Here is a 15,297-nt window from a genome sequence, read left to right as displayed (position 1 = left end):
AAAGATTAAAATGTTAAAACAAATAATGATTTATTTCTAAATTAATTATAAAGGAGTTGACAAAAATCAGAGAGTTTGAAGCTAATTAAATTCAATAACGTTTCGGGTCAAACGATTATAAAATCGTATTCTGATGCAATATTGGAAGAGTGTATCAGAATTTTTTTTAGATTTTTAGAGCCCACATCCTATTAGAACATTATTAACCAATGACTCGGTTGAACTAGGAAAGTAGGAGAAAAAAAATGTAGAATCGGAGCGTTAATACTTTGATACGTTTGGAAGATTCAGATCGATGTTGTACATTTGAGAATATTTTGATTTTATTCAAGTTTCTATTTTATTTTATATTCAGCAAATATTGCTATTATACATCCAGCTATGTTATTGCAATGTACAGATATTATAAAAGTTTAGCTTTGTTGAATCAAATGCGAGCGATGGAAGATTACGTTTCTTAAATGACAGTGCTGACTCGTCCGTGTCATCAAAAATTCTCAGTATACTTTCTTTATGTCGTTACAGTTCTGCGATTCTTCAACAGCTCGATGCAGTTTCCTCGTCACGTCCATCGTACCGTCTTAAAATAGCGATCTCGAGATGTGTCACACTTCCTGATCACATACGTCGTCATCATCATCCTTGTCCCTTGATTTCTCGAAACTTTCGTACACACAAGTGCTTTTTACCAAAATTTGAATTTAATTATGAGATTAATCAGTGTTTTTACGTAACGCAAAAAAGATTAATATCATAATAATTATCATATATTATATAATATCTATAATAATTGCGTTTAAATTCCATAAAAAATTTCCAATGAATTTCTTTAGGAGTTTCCTGACTGCAATTGGGAACTTCATTTGCATCAATTTCGTTACCTACCACGCGCGATAAATTTTTGTAGATATAGAAAGAGGGAAGGAGAAAATGAAAAGGAGATGGTAAAATCGGTGGAAGATGAGGATAAGGAGAAAGAGAGAGGAGGGAGGAGACGAAGGAGAAGAAGGAGAAGAAGGCGCGAGAGAGTATGTACCTACGAATAGAGAAACGTGTGCTCGCGTATTCAGTTACGTCCGGTGCGTCGCGGCGTCGAGACGCTTCCGTGTCTTGTCTCGCGAAGCATCGCGACACGACACGACGCGACGCGACGCGTCACGTAGATTCGCTCGATTATTTCGGGGCGAGGGCGATTCGTTCGCGAATTGAACAATTGAACGATTGATTAAGGCTTTTCTCCTCTTCCCCTTTTTTTTTCTTCTTCCACTCCCTCCGTCCTCCCCTCGTCTTCGACGCTCGAAAGAAGATTGTGAGAACGAAGAGCCGCGCAGAGGGACCCAAACGCGAATTGTATCAACGATTTACTAATCTTAGTGAGACAGCTGAGGCTTAACAAAAGGATCAGTGTGGATGTTTTTATTAATTCGTTGAGAACCATACTGATTTTTTTGTACCAATTATTTTATATCAGTGCACAGTGCTTTAAAAGAGAAACATGTGTGTGACTGTAACATAAAATATATGTAAAAAGATGTAGTGGAGTCTAGTGAAATTATCTCTTGACAGAATTAAGTGTTATAAGTGAAACTAGTATTGATTTGTTTAAATATCGATTCCATCAAGACTCAGTATTATTATTATTATTATTATTATCGTAATTACTATCGACGTAATATTTCTTAATTTAAATCTCGTGAGAGAAGAGGCCATGACGGGAAATAAAAAAAAAATTAATAATGTGCGATTGTGAAGAAAATTGATCGAGAAGGAAAAATGAGGATCAAAAGTTAAAGATCAAGGAAATCGATTTAATTGTAATGCGTTAGCGCGACTGCAATTATGCATTATCGCGCGAGGATCAAATGCAAAGTATCGTGTAGATGCAATTTGTCGTGAGGTATAATCGAGAGGGCAGACTCGGATGACGCTGGGACGTCGCGGGGGTCGTGACGACCACCGGCGGCATAATGGCGTGTATCAGAGCTCCGAGGTCCGTGCGCGGTTCTATCGACGACATCAAGGCTGATTCCACGCGTAATATCGTGCAGGTAATTCTCCGCTTCCGCCCATATCTCTCGAGAGATGACAAATATGTTTGCAACAAAATTTTGTTTGCTATAAACGTCTCCCTTTACGAATTTACTTCCATTATCATTATTTTTAGCATTATATAGTAAAGCAACTGTAAAATTAGATGCACTTAAAAAGAAAAAAATCGATTCGGAATGAATATGTAGAAAGAAGACAATCTCGTAAATCTCGTTGAGATTTGGCAATCGATGTGACAATACTTGAAGATAATAAATGAGCGTTTTTATTATATTGATACACTGAAAGAAAAAAAGTTTAGTAATAATAATCTAGCTTTGGTGAAATCATTTAAATTAAATTCTTGATTAGTATAAACGAAAATATTTAACAATATGTAGTAATGTGTTGATAGTAAACAAACGGTTATTTAAATATTTGATTAAATTAACTGAATATTTAATCGAAACCTATTTCACCAAAGACTATTTCAAGTTTAGTGACTATCATCTAGGTTTGATTATTATTACTAGACTCTTTTATTTTTTAGTGTATGTAGAGTATCTCGATGTCTATCTCAACGCTTCCCTTTAGCATGTGTTCCGTTCGATCTTGCTTCAACGCTCTTCAGCCTGCTCCCTCTTCACTGAAATACTCCGGGAAAGCCCAGAAATGCCTTCAGGAAAACGGGGAAAAAGAAGTGGCGACCCCGTCGCGGTCGCCGTAATAATGGCGACCTGAAATCATGAAGCAAAACTCTCTGCGTGTCCCTTCATGCCGCTCGTCTCTTTGCGCGGCTCAAAAATAGTACGCGATGACTAACTCTCTTCTCTCCTCGCTCTCTACGTGGCTGCTCCTGTCCTCCTCCTCCTCCTCCTCCTCCTCCTCCTCCTCCTCCTCCTCCTCTTCCTCTTCCTCTCGTCTATACGACAACCACGTTTGTGTCCCCTTGTGCTTTCCATCGCACAGTGCTGCAAGCGAGCGCACGTTCGCCTCTTCGGTGACTCTCTAGAGTCGCTCGTTCGCTCGCTCGCTCGCACGCTTGCTCACGCTGAAAAGCCTGGCGCTCCGCCAGCGCGGTAAACGCGTCAGGACAATTCATGCTTCCTCACGTGATTTATGTCCTCGAAGCTTGCTCATAGATGCTAACGTATAAAAAATTATCAAATATAAAGTTTCCTGAGAATAGGCGCGTTGTAATCACTGTTGATATATTGGATAATTAAATTTGCTCGAGAAACATTTTATTGTCAAAAATAATCATGTACCGATTTATACAATGTAAAGAATTGCCATCAACAAACTATAAAGAAAATAATTCATAAATCTTTGTGATTTTATAAAAAGATCGCAATAATAGAGGCTAACTGTTTTAGATAGGTGTGACATGTACACTGGAGTTATTGTACACAGAAAAAAAATTAAATTAGCATTAAGTCAACAATTCACTTGTTTCATATGTAAGCGAGAATATACGACCTTCTTGAAAGAGTTTATATTCTTAAACAGACATAATTTGTTAACATGAAGAAATTTCGTTAAAAATTATCAAATTCTTTCAAGATTTTATATTCCTGCTTATATGAAACAATAAATTGTTGATTTAATACTAATCTTTTCTGTGTAAATAATGCACACTGAAAGTATGATAAAATAATATTGAAAAACGATTGCGAGTGAAAAAAAATAAAAAAAGTACGGTTGCAGAATTTTTTATTGGTGGAATAAATAATAAAATTTTTTTACACCAATGTGAGGAAACACCAACGAGGAAAATTCGGTGCGCAATCTTGTTAAATGATCAATAATAATAGACTCGGCACAATGTAAATATCAGAGTAATATCGATTCGAGTGATTTAGCGTAGGCTCACTGCACCAGTCACTTAGCAATCAGCAATAAATGACTAGGAAAAATATTGAAATAATAAAAGTTGAAAATAATAAATTGCAAATTAATTAATTAATTTGTTAGATTTAATTTTTATTTAATTTTTACAGATTTGATTGAAATCTCCCTTTTTTCCCTGTTGTTATTATTTGTTTATTGACTGGTGCAGTAACCCTATAAATTTATTCGAGAGATCGTCTCATTTCTCTCCGTCGCGCCGTTTGAATATCCGACAAATAAATATGGAACATGTACGATGACAAAGTTGTGGCAGTCAAGCACCTGCGGCGCAATAAAATATAAAGTGAAAAAGAGAGAAGGAAAGAGAAGGAGGAAGGGTTGCGTGTTAATAAACGTAAGTGTACACGCGCTTGCACGAGGTTGCAATCAGCGGGAGATAACACCTACATGACGTATAGGTCGCCTGCGTATGATGGAAATGCAAATGGATGCGTCGCGCGCTGTTTTCGCCGAGAGGGAAAAGCGACGAGAAAAAGAAAACAGAAAAAGAGGAAAGAGTTCGCGGAGAGCTTCGCGGTCAGCTGCAAATGCGTTCAATTTCGTCGACGCACGCCGGGCACCTGTCGCGCATTACGCGAATAGGCGTCCTCGGGACCATCGCGAGACTCGCGATGTCATCAACGACACGCTAATTGAAATTCTGTCCGCGCGCGCGGCTATCGAAGATTTGCCACGTAATTGAGACGATACGATTTACAACATAAATCAGCGCGGTGCAATAACTAAGATTTATGCTCTAATTAGAGGTGCGACTTGGATTCGCGATGATTAAGTTTCGCCGCATAATTGGCGACGTAACGATGGAAAACCTGAAGTGCAACGTAACAGATTGCGTTAACAAGGCGACAGGAATCTGACTCGGCAACAAATTAACCGCGCTTCGACGTAATAATAAGATAAATCAAATCGTAGGATTGTGACAGCAACGTGATAGACTTCCGAAGTGCACTTTGCTCGTAAGTGCTCGTTAATGCGCTTCTCCGCACTTTAATCCATTCACTCACTTATAAAATGACTATGCACGATGTGTATAATTTTCTTATTTCACGCGCATACCTCTCTGAAGATATTTCTTGCTGAGACTTTTATTTTATTTGTTTATCGGAACTTTCGGAGGGAATTTTGAATTTTATTTTCTTTTATTATAATATCTAAAAAAGATTACATTATTATTCTAAAAAAAAAAAGATATGTGCATTTCATCGTACCTTTTACATCTTTACTAGAATTTAATTGAAATATATAAAATTTTTATAGTAATTTAATAGTTTTCTTATCGGTATTACTTGCTATTTTCTCTCACGCGTACGCATATTGTATCATAACTTCATAAACAGTAGAAATTTACTGAACAATAAATTGTGAGGTGCATACTGCATACGTATTGAATACCAGATTCTGCGCGATTTGACGCGTTAAGAGGCGAATAAGGAAACATTTTTTGATGTGAAAATATTCTTATCTTTTCTTTACATTTTGCTTCCTTTGCTTCGAGTAACGCAAGGTTAACTGTACAATTCGAATAAATTTGATTGGCACTTGCTGAAAATAATCGTCAGAAATTTTGCAAAATTATAGGTTAAATATGCTAAGAAAATTTATGTAAATAAATAATGCAATTTATATATTTTGTATTATTTTAATATAATAATGGCATGAGTAATTAGCGCTTTCATTTATAAAATTAATTGTGGCGGAACAGAGTTATTCTAAAAATTATTCTTTATTAAAACTAAAGTTTTATTAACTTTTCAATAGAGGAAAATAATGAACGTCTAAAAAGAATTGAAGTTATTTGTTATTTTCGTAACAACAAACATCCGTAAGGCTCAAGCGAGCAATGAAGAAATAATAACCAGCATGTAGCCGCGGGGCGAAGAAATAATAATCGATCGATCGGCCATTAAAGTTTACTCCTCTACGATATGTTTGCTCTCTACAAGCTGTTCGTTATTTGTCTCCCCTCTCGTTTGCTCTCTCTTTTTCTCTTGCGATCGCCTTTAATTCACCGAGCTGTGATCTCAAGAGTCGATCGATCAACCATAATCGTTACCGATGAAACGCAACGTAATTAAGAGCGCGTGCAATTTTCCGTATTGTACTCGACAAGCGGCTCTGACAATGAGCACTCAATTTATTCTGCGTTCTTTTTTATTACGAAACAAAAAAGTAGAAAAGTAAATGTAAAATAAAAGTAAATATAAATACATGGAAATTTATCATTAAAATTACTTAGAAACTATATACTTGTGTATTTTAAAAAGAAAGAGAAAAAATAATAATTTTGAAAATATTACTAAATATAGTATAATTAATAATTTCTCTCAGAATATGTATAAACTGAGAAAGAAAGTCGAAATATTAGCAAGTAAATGTTGTCTTTGGTTTTTATTAATATAAAAAAATTTAATTGTGAGATGACGAAAATACATTTCTGTGAAATATATCTCATTTTCTTATTAATTGGTTTATTTGTTAAGAATAAAATATAGTTCACCGCACTTAAATATTTATTTCAATAAAATAAATTTATATCTTTTTCTTACATGTGCAGACATTATTTCTGTAATTATTTATATGATTATTTTTGATACTTTCAGATCTATACAGATTGGGCGAATTATTATCTGGAACGAGGGGGTTGCAAAAGGAGGGTAACCGATCTCCAAGCTGATCTCTGTGACGGTGTCCTTCTAGCCGATCTGGTGGAAGCTGTCAGTAAGTATCTTCTGCACACTCTCATTTCTTTTTAAAATGTTAAATGAAAACATTGAGTGAAATATTTATAAAATGAAAAAAATTTACGAAATCTTCATAGAATATTTAGCGGAGTTAGAAATTTATTATACACAATAAAATATTATAATACTGATTAGAATTGACTCAATTATTTAAAGTTTTTGTTTTTAAGTGTTAGAATTGCGGAATTTTATTAATAAAAATTGAGGCGCAAAAAATATTGAGCGCGATGGGTTGCGATATAAATCTGTGATTTGTCTAACAGTACTGAATCGTTTATGGCGTTGGACAGTTACCTATAACACATAAATCGACACTAAAGTCATTAGTGAATAGAGTACAACAGTCACGTGCAGTATGTACGCGCGCGTATGCAATTCACTGCGACGTCCGTTAGTCCGTTAAATGAAAGAGGAGTATCTTTTAAATTAACGTATGTTCTCCTTATTACAGCTAACCAGAAAGTGATTGACGTAAACCGAAAGCCGAAAAGCGCCCAACAAATGGTGAGTGTATTTTAAAATTATCAGACAAAAATTACATTATATTCTCTAGACTATTACTTTAAAAGCCTCAATTAATTATTTAATTAATTAATATCGCGCCTCAATTAAGTAATTAATATTACGCTGTCTGCGTTTATTACGTATAATAACGACGCGATGGCGACGGTTAAGATAAAAATTCTAAATTAATTTCTATAATTGCATAACGAAAATACATATATATTTTATTGCTGCAACGCATGCAAGAGGAATTTATATTCTTATCTAAGAGAAATATATCATTCAGCTCACTTCTCAAAACAATAAATTTAAAATAAATTTAAAATATATTTTCAATTAAATTTAAAATAATACTGTTTGCTTGTTAGTTATGTGAGATAAGAAAACGTCAGATATAAATAAAATCCAATCGAGCGTAATGGAAATTCAAAAGATTTGGTATTTGATGCGCGGATGCTCCGGATCTTCCTCTGGAGAAGCAAATTTAAGAACCAGCTATGCACGAGCGCAGTTCTTTAAAAATAGAAAGCTCACAAGCTCGCTGTCTCTCCCTTTCTCCGCTTACGATACATAGATAAAATGTATGTAACTGCACGTACGGTGCATCATAGATCATCATCAGTATCTCTCCTCGAAATATTTAGAAGAAACTAGACGCGATTTCATCTCGCGGCACGTTCCGATTTTTCTTAAAAAAATATCTTGATGTTTAGTTTCACAATCCTGAGCTTCTAATTTATTTTTACGCGCGTGTTCTTAATTAAAACGTTTGTGTTTGTTCATTTACAAGTATTTATGCATTATTTTTTGAAAATTTTCACATTTAATTGTTTTTAAAATTTTGATTTAAAATGCATCGATTTTAAAACTATGTTATCTTCCATAAATCATATTATTACCATATTTTTAATTTTTTGATTTTTTCTATTAATGATTTTATTTAATAATTTAATTGCAAAATATTGTATTGCGATACATATTATACTTTTATCGTAATCGTAGTCTCTTATCTTTTACATGTATTTTTACTTTAGCTAATTCTATTATTTGGCAATTGCTGTAAAACACTGCCGACATTTTTGTACACTGCCGACAATGCTTATTGTTAGTCAATGCCTACAATGCCGTCAATCCTATATTAAAATTAAGGCAATGCCATGCAATTATGAACACTACTGCGTGCCCATTATCATACGCCAATGCCTGCACAAGAATTCTAAAGCTTTCCCGAAGTATTCAAAAATTTTTGTGCTCAACCCCATGATCGAAAAACCGACTCTGAAGTGAGCTCACCACTCCCCAACCACTGACGACAATGCCGTCAATATTATAGGTCACTGCTTACTTTTTTACATTTCATTTGATTTTTTCTATTAATGATTTTATTTAATAATTTAATTGCAAAATATTGTATTGCGATACATATTATACTTTTATCGTAATCGTAGTCTCTTATCTTTTACATGTATTTTTACTTTAGCTAATTTATTATTTGCTAATTAATTTTCCAGTGAAATATTACACTCCATGCACTTTGATATTATTAGCCGTTATGTAATAAACTGAATAATAAATTTTCAAAGTTACATGTATTCTCGTTTTACGCGTTCGCGTATTTCTTTATAGGATGTAATCCCTCGTTATAACGTGCGTAATAATCATATTTTGCGTAACACCGTAAGATAAATCCGAGGGTCCGAGAAGAACGATTACGTGAATTTCATTCGGCATTTTAATTAGGGTTTTATGGAACCATTACAACGGGGATTCACTCAGAATTGTGCCTCGCGTAACCTTTGACACATGCTTTTACTTGTGATTAAGTTTCTGGCTTCCGCACAGAATCCATCGTGGTTAATATTAAGCTAATTATAACGTCTCGTTACGTTCACGCACATAAATTATCTCGATTACCTATTTCCTCTTCAGACGCGACACTTCACTTGAATTTTTCTCGCATGGGAAAAATGTTAGCATTGTTCATATATAACATTTTCTCACAATTAAATTTTATTATTCTCTGAAAAGGCAATTTAGCGTATTTATTTTTAAATAATTTATCGCATAATGAAGAATAAAATTAATATCATAATCTAGGAAATAAAATCTGGAATAAATACCTTTTTACACCTCCAATTACATTTTAATTAAATTTAAATTTAAAACCTTACATTTTTATTATTTAAGAATTAAAGGACTAAATTATCTTCTTGTATTGCTTTAACACTCGAGAAAAGGATAGAGAACATCTGATGAAGCTTCAAAATGTCACGTATAGCGTTTTCTTCTGTAACACTGTAAGGACTCTATTCCCACTGACAGTCCTTCAACTTGTATCCCCTTAGGACGAGCATCGCGCGTTGACTCAGGATTATGCAAATTGGAAACTCGAGGTGGCATCGTCCTACGAAAAAGGGAGGGAGGGGAGGGAGAGAAAGAGAAAAAGAGAAAAGTATAACTCGACTACGCGTTTCGATCCATCCACCCGGATGTGACGTGGCTCGTTTTCCCAGCGAGATGCACTTGGAATCCATAAAACACGTATTTCTCTACTCTCATTTTTCTTTTCCCTCCACCCTTTCGCCTTTCTTTCTATTCAAACACAGTCCTCACACCCACAGCAAATATTGACGAATTGTAAATTAGAAGCATTCACGTTCCTCCATTCTGCTCTCAATGTAGTAAATTCGTTTCCGTTGGTTATTGGATAACACTGTTCAAAAAATTAAAAGCAATAAAAACATATATATATATATATATATATATATATATATATATATATATATAAAATTTAGGACAGCTGTCTATAAATAGTACAATATGTAATTAAAGTCTAGTGTGTTATATAAAGTAATTCTGTAAAAAATTTTTTTCTCGATAATCGAACAGTGTTAACGAATAGTTTCGCGTCACTCTTCAGTTCTTGGCAGACGTACTCCATAGTTTACTAGGCCAGGAAACTTCGCGCATAGCACTTAATAGCTCTTGATAGTATTTGCTTTGCTAAGTACTCCGCATTACTTTGGAGTTCAGTTCGGGGTGGCACTTTGGAAGGGGGGGGGGGGCAGACGACGTAAAGCTCTTCGAAGTCTTTTCTCGAGTTTCGTTCTTACCCTCGATCGAATGAACGGCAGAAACGAGTCTGTAGGCAGGCTCGTAGACGTCGTCTTTCCAATTTCGCGGTGTCGAGGGTGGACGCTAAGGAAAGGAGAAGGGCTCCGGTCTATAATTAAAGCAAGCCAAGCACACGCGCCACGTGTACAGGGTGATTCACGTGAATGATAAGTGAAGATAATCCATCGTGGCTAAGAAAAACGCTAACTCGACCAGTCGACCGTTTTTTCTCCCCGAAACAATGCACGTAGTAAAGAATATTTTTTTGTTACAATTTTAATATGTAGGACAGAAAATTTCAAGTATAATTTTACTTAACAAGTATACAATTTTATAACATGTAATATACATTTCTATTAAACAGAATGTAATGTTAAAAAAAATTTTAATGCTGAAAGTTTAACGTTAAACGTATGTCTTTTTATAATTTTTTCATTGATCTCTTTGTATCTAAAGCGATTTGTGAAACAGCTTGTAACCGACTTGAATCACGTGTTTTCCTTTCGGAACCGCGCTCAACACGCGACCTGCAACTCGTCGTCAGTTTACAACTCGTACGCACTTCTGCGACACGTACAATAGCGTATAGAGCGAAACGTGCGTTCTATGATCGCTACGTAAACCGGATATTCAATGGTTGCATAAATCGGCGTGTAACGATGTACACATGGGTGTACATGGAAATACGATTCCCAATCTGTCATATCTGTCATTTCAGTTCAGCTTTTGTTTAGTGGAAAAAAGATTTAAAAATGTATTAAGAGGAATTAGTGAAAAGATATTTTTAACACAGATTTTTAACATAAATTCAGAAAACTTAAAAGTTCATATAATAAGTATTTTTTTTTTTAAGATAAAATGGAGAAAAAGCTGAATTTAATTTGAAATTTTTATTTATTTGTTAGATTTTCTCAAATTGATTGTGAACAATTCCGATTCAATTTACACACTAAGAGAAAAATTTTTTTTTTAATGAAAAAAGTATATTTTCTTAAAACCATATATTTTAATGCAAGCTTCTACTTGTTCTGTTTAAATAAAAATATTTACTTTTAAGTAAATAGACATATTATCTTGAGTATATAATTTTGTATTTTTATATTTTTTAAATTTAAATAATGATTTTACAAATAAGCTAATAACATTATTAGACTCAATTAAATGGTTTTCATAGTTCAAAAAAATTTATTACTTGAACATAAAAATAATCTAACGGTAAATATTTTCTAAAATTGCAAGAAAACATTACTTGATTAAAAATTATTTTATTTTATTTACATAAATATTTTAATTAAGACAATTTAACTTAGCTGCAAATAAATAAGCTATTAACCAAATAAATAATTTTTTTGTGTTAATTACATTTTTTTTATTTCAAGATATTTTCTCCTCTTATTGTCAGTATAAGCTCGAAGGTATTAATATTCTTCTTTGAAAAGTTTGCTCGTTCTTCTCCAATACGTATAAACTTGGTCCTGCGGTGAAATCGGGCTGGGTTCTCGTTTTCACACTATCCTTCGATCGTCAACGTTGTTTTGATGATTAAAAGAGAGTCGGCTAAACTCAAGCTTAAACCGGAACCGGCGCGGCGTCTTTGGCCAGCTAGTCGGTCCATTGCGATCTATTTCTATTTCGCGGATAATCCGCTCTCTCGAGATAGCGAGGATGAGTCATTTCGTATATATTAGTCAAGCATCGCGCCGACTTTCCTAATTTTCTCACTGCGATAATTTATAAATAATACGGATTGTCCGAAAATTTTGTCTGCTGGATTATTTCAGGCAAATTTTGCTTTAATAAAGAATCCAGATTAAAAGTCTTGAGAGCATTTCAGAGAAGAACAATTTGATTGCGTAATAATATTAAAAAATCAACCTTTAATAACTTCTTAAATATCTTTACTAATATGATAATATAGCTAATTACTTTTTTCTGAAACTTTTGATACCTTCAATTAATTCTTTATTAAAGCAAAATTTACTTTAATAATCCAGCAGACAAAATTTAGCATGTATTAAAAGATATTTCAAGTATATGAAAAAAGTTTATAATTATTAAATTAGAATATATAGAAAACCAAATATAAAGGCTGTAATATATTAAAATATTTGAATTCTATAATTATCACTTGAACTTCAAGCACAGAACGTGACACAATTTACGTTGTAACACTAAAGAGTCAAAAACTATCATGTTTAAATAAACGCAACTTGACAAACAAACGCTCGAAAATTGATTATTCAATTGTTTGGATTAGGCATGCGAACAAGTGTTGAGGGAGGCACGTGGGTGCCGATGATAGACTGTCGAAAACGTCACAGTATATCGCAAGGTGTCCTAGATACGAGATAATACTGTAGTAATATGAGGGAAGAGAGTGAAGAGAAAACGGGGAAACATAGGCGCGGTTTCCCGGTATAAGACCGCTTTGTGGAAAAAAAAGACTACGTTCTAGGCCGTAGTAGTTCTTTGAACTGAAAAGTCCGCCGTGTACACGATGTACATGAGATGCCCTTGAAAACTCGTGCTAGTATTATAATAAGGTTATTAAGAAGTAATTTATTACAATTTTGATTTTTACTTTTTACAATTTAGCTCTTTCTTTTATTTGAATTAATTTAAATTTCTAATTTATTTTTAATTAGTTACGATATATTTAAAGTTAGTTTATAAATCGTGTACCATTCCAATACACATTAATCCAAGGTTAATTCTCTCTTTAAATTCACTCCAACTGAAAGGAATTCACCGTCCTAGATTATTTTTCTTTTTGACATAAAATATGATACCTCTATGTCTGGATTAGTCATCAGGTATCTGACGATAACTCTATCAACTTTCCCACGTAAGATTTCTTGCGCAAAACGAGATCTTGTAATCGATCACGCTGTCTATTGCGTTACTCATTTAATATCCTCAATTAATGGCTTTGTACTCATGTGTGAAACCAACGATCAGTAAATATAAAAAAAACAGTACGGAAAAAGTACAGAACGAAAAAAGACAGATAATGTAGCTACGCGATATGCAATTTTCAAGATCCGGTATATTTTCTTTTTTATTAATGTCTGATCGCTTTGAATCGTTCCCTGTAATCATCCATTGCACTTCTATTGATCCTCTGCGCGGACGTGACGTCACGCGAACGACTCGAAGTGACTCGGAATGCAATTTCCCCTTGACGTAATGCACAGTGCAGCATTCTTCGTTCTTAGGTCCTGACGATTCATGCTTTTAATCTCATTCCAACATTGTAATCATTTATTTTCCCGTACTTGCGCAATGCAGAAATTGCAATGTGTCATTCACTGCCAAGGAAAAATTGCATTTTTACGACCGACTTGTGACCAAAGATCTCCGAAACTACAATATATATCCTTATTAACTTTCGACTACAGACTTCCTATTAACTAAGCTTGGTTTGAAGCATATAATTTATAACGTGCTTGCACGTGCAAGGTGTTGCAGATACATTTAGGACACGCAATTGATTAGGCGTAATGAAATTTGTCATATAAAATAGCCATTAAAATGATTAACTCTCTAAAAAATTTAATGAAGAAGGAAAAGAAAAATTAGCCACACACAATAAAAATCACCAAATTATTACAGAAGGTATTTTTCTTATTATTCCTTATTAAAATTTAACAAAAGTCTCCCCATCCGTCTATAAAATAAATTTACTATATAAAACGATCCTGAAGAACATAATCCATGAGAAATCATCATAATATATCTACCTAAAATACTTAATTTAGACATAGTTATTAAAACACATAATATTATATTCATATGAAATATAGACGAATAAGCTACCAATCTTTTTATATCTATACTTGAATTGAACATAAAATTCCTACAATTATTCCTACAATTCCTATAATTCTCAAACTAAAAATTAAACAATTAACTTTTATTAATGACAACTGCCTCTGGCAGTCTGCCGTATGCAACTAGTTGTGCGTCCTAAATGTATCTGCAACACCCTGTACGTAAGAAATGTCGCATTGAACGATTTGAACTTTTACCGCGCACGGCGCGCATCGATTGAAGCGCCGCGCCCGCGCGCCCGCAGTTCTTCCGCCAACTTCAGATCGTTGAAAAGTGCGGAGCGTGTCGCGAGTCGCGTACTCGAAAAATAGCAAGTCGCGATCGATCTTTTGTTAGTGAAACGTGCGTTTCACGGAATTCACGCGATCGAAAATTGTGTTATTATTGTCCCGATTACTCAATTCTGTATCATTCTTCTCCGCCTCTCTGTATTTCCAAATGAATTGTCGCATCTCGTCGCGTCGCGTCGCGTCGTACACTTAACCCTGCTTTCTACGCACGTATTGTCGCGCGTTCAACGCGCGCAAAAAAGAATCTCAATCTTTGGTTTGTTTACACGGGCGCATTTGAACAAAACACGCATTTGATTAAAGTAATTCATAGAGACGCGCGTTCACGTTAAATAACATGGAAAGTAAGACCGGCATTCCTCGATTCGGCGTTTCTAACCCTAACGTGCCGCGCGCGAAAAAACCGAAGTCGAAACCTGGTGTCGTTGACGATGGTCAACGAAACGCCACGGAGATGCGACGAGAGCGAGGCGCGCCTGAATCGTGATACGTTTAATCGGGAAATATTGGTCCGCGTAATTAGTTTTGTATTCATTGCGTTTCGGTAGTAGCACGCGCGCGCGCACTCGCTCGTGTAATCGTGTTTTACCGCGTGTGTGAGTGTCATAGGGAAGCAGCTTAAGCAACTACGTAGAATTTTAAAAGAGGAATTGGCCTGGGTAGAGTGGAGTGAGTAGCTATTATTTGTTTTTTACTTATAAAGAAATATATATATATATATATATATATAAAATTAATTTATGTTAAAACACGTGTGCGTACAATCATTGCTTGTATGTACAATCGTGTGTACATTTTTTTTTTGAACGTATGATATTTTAATTAGAACATTAAAATTTTATTTTGAAATATTATAACAATAAGTAGATTTTAAATTT

General features: G+C 34.3%; 1 protein-coding gene across 3 annotated transcripts in view; it reads left to right on the top strand.

Moving 5' to 3' along the window:
* LOC105207673 (protein sickie) overlaps positions 1-15,297 on the top strand; it is a 200,428-nt gene that overhangs the window by 53,465 nt on the left and 131,666 nt on the right. For 2 of the 3 annotated variants that reach the window (XM_039457302.1, XM_039457300.1), the window contains 2 exons: positions 6,540-6,657; positions 7,132-7,184. In XM_039457302.1, the coding sequence (XP_039313236.1) occupies positions 6,540-6,657; positions 7,132-7,184 (171 nt within the window). Of the gene's footprint in view, positions 1-1,070; positions 2,049-6,539; positions 6,658-7,131; positions 7,185-15,297 lie in introns of those variants that run through there. The other variant, XM_039457301.1, reaches the window with a different exon arrangement.

Source organism: Solenopsis invicta, chromosome 14 (assembly GCF_016802725.1).
Source record: "Solenopsis invicta isolate M01_SB chromosome 14, UNIL_Sinv_3.0, whole genome shotgun sequence".
Taxonomy (NCBI): domain Eukaryota; kingdom Metazoa; phylum Arthropoda; class Insecta; order Hymenoptera; family Formicidae; genus Solenopsis; species Solenopsis invicta.
This window is presented reverse-complemented; position numbering and strand designations above follow the sequence as displayed.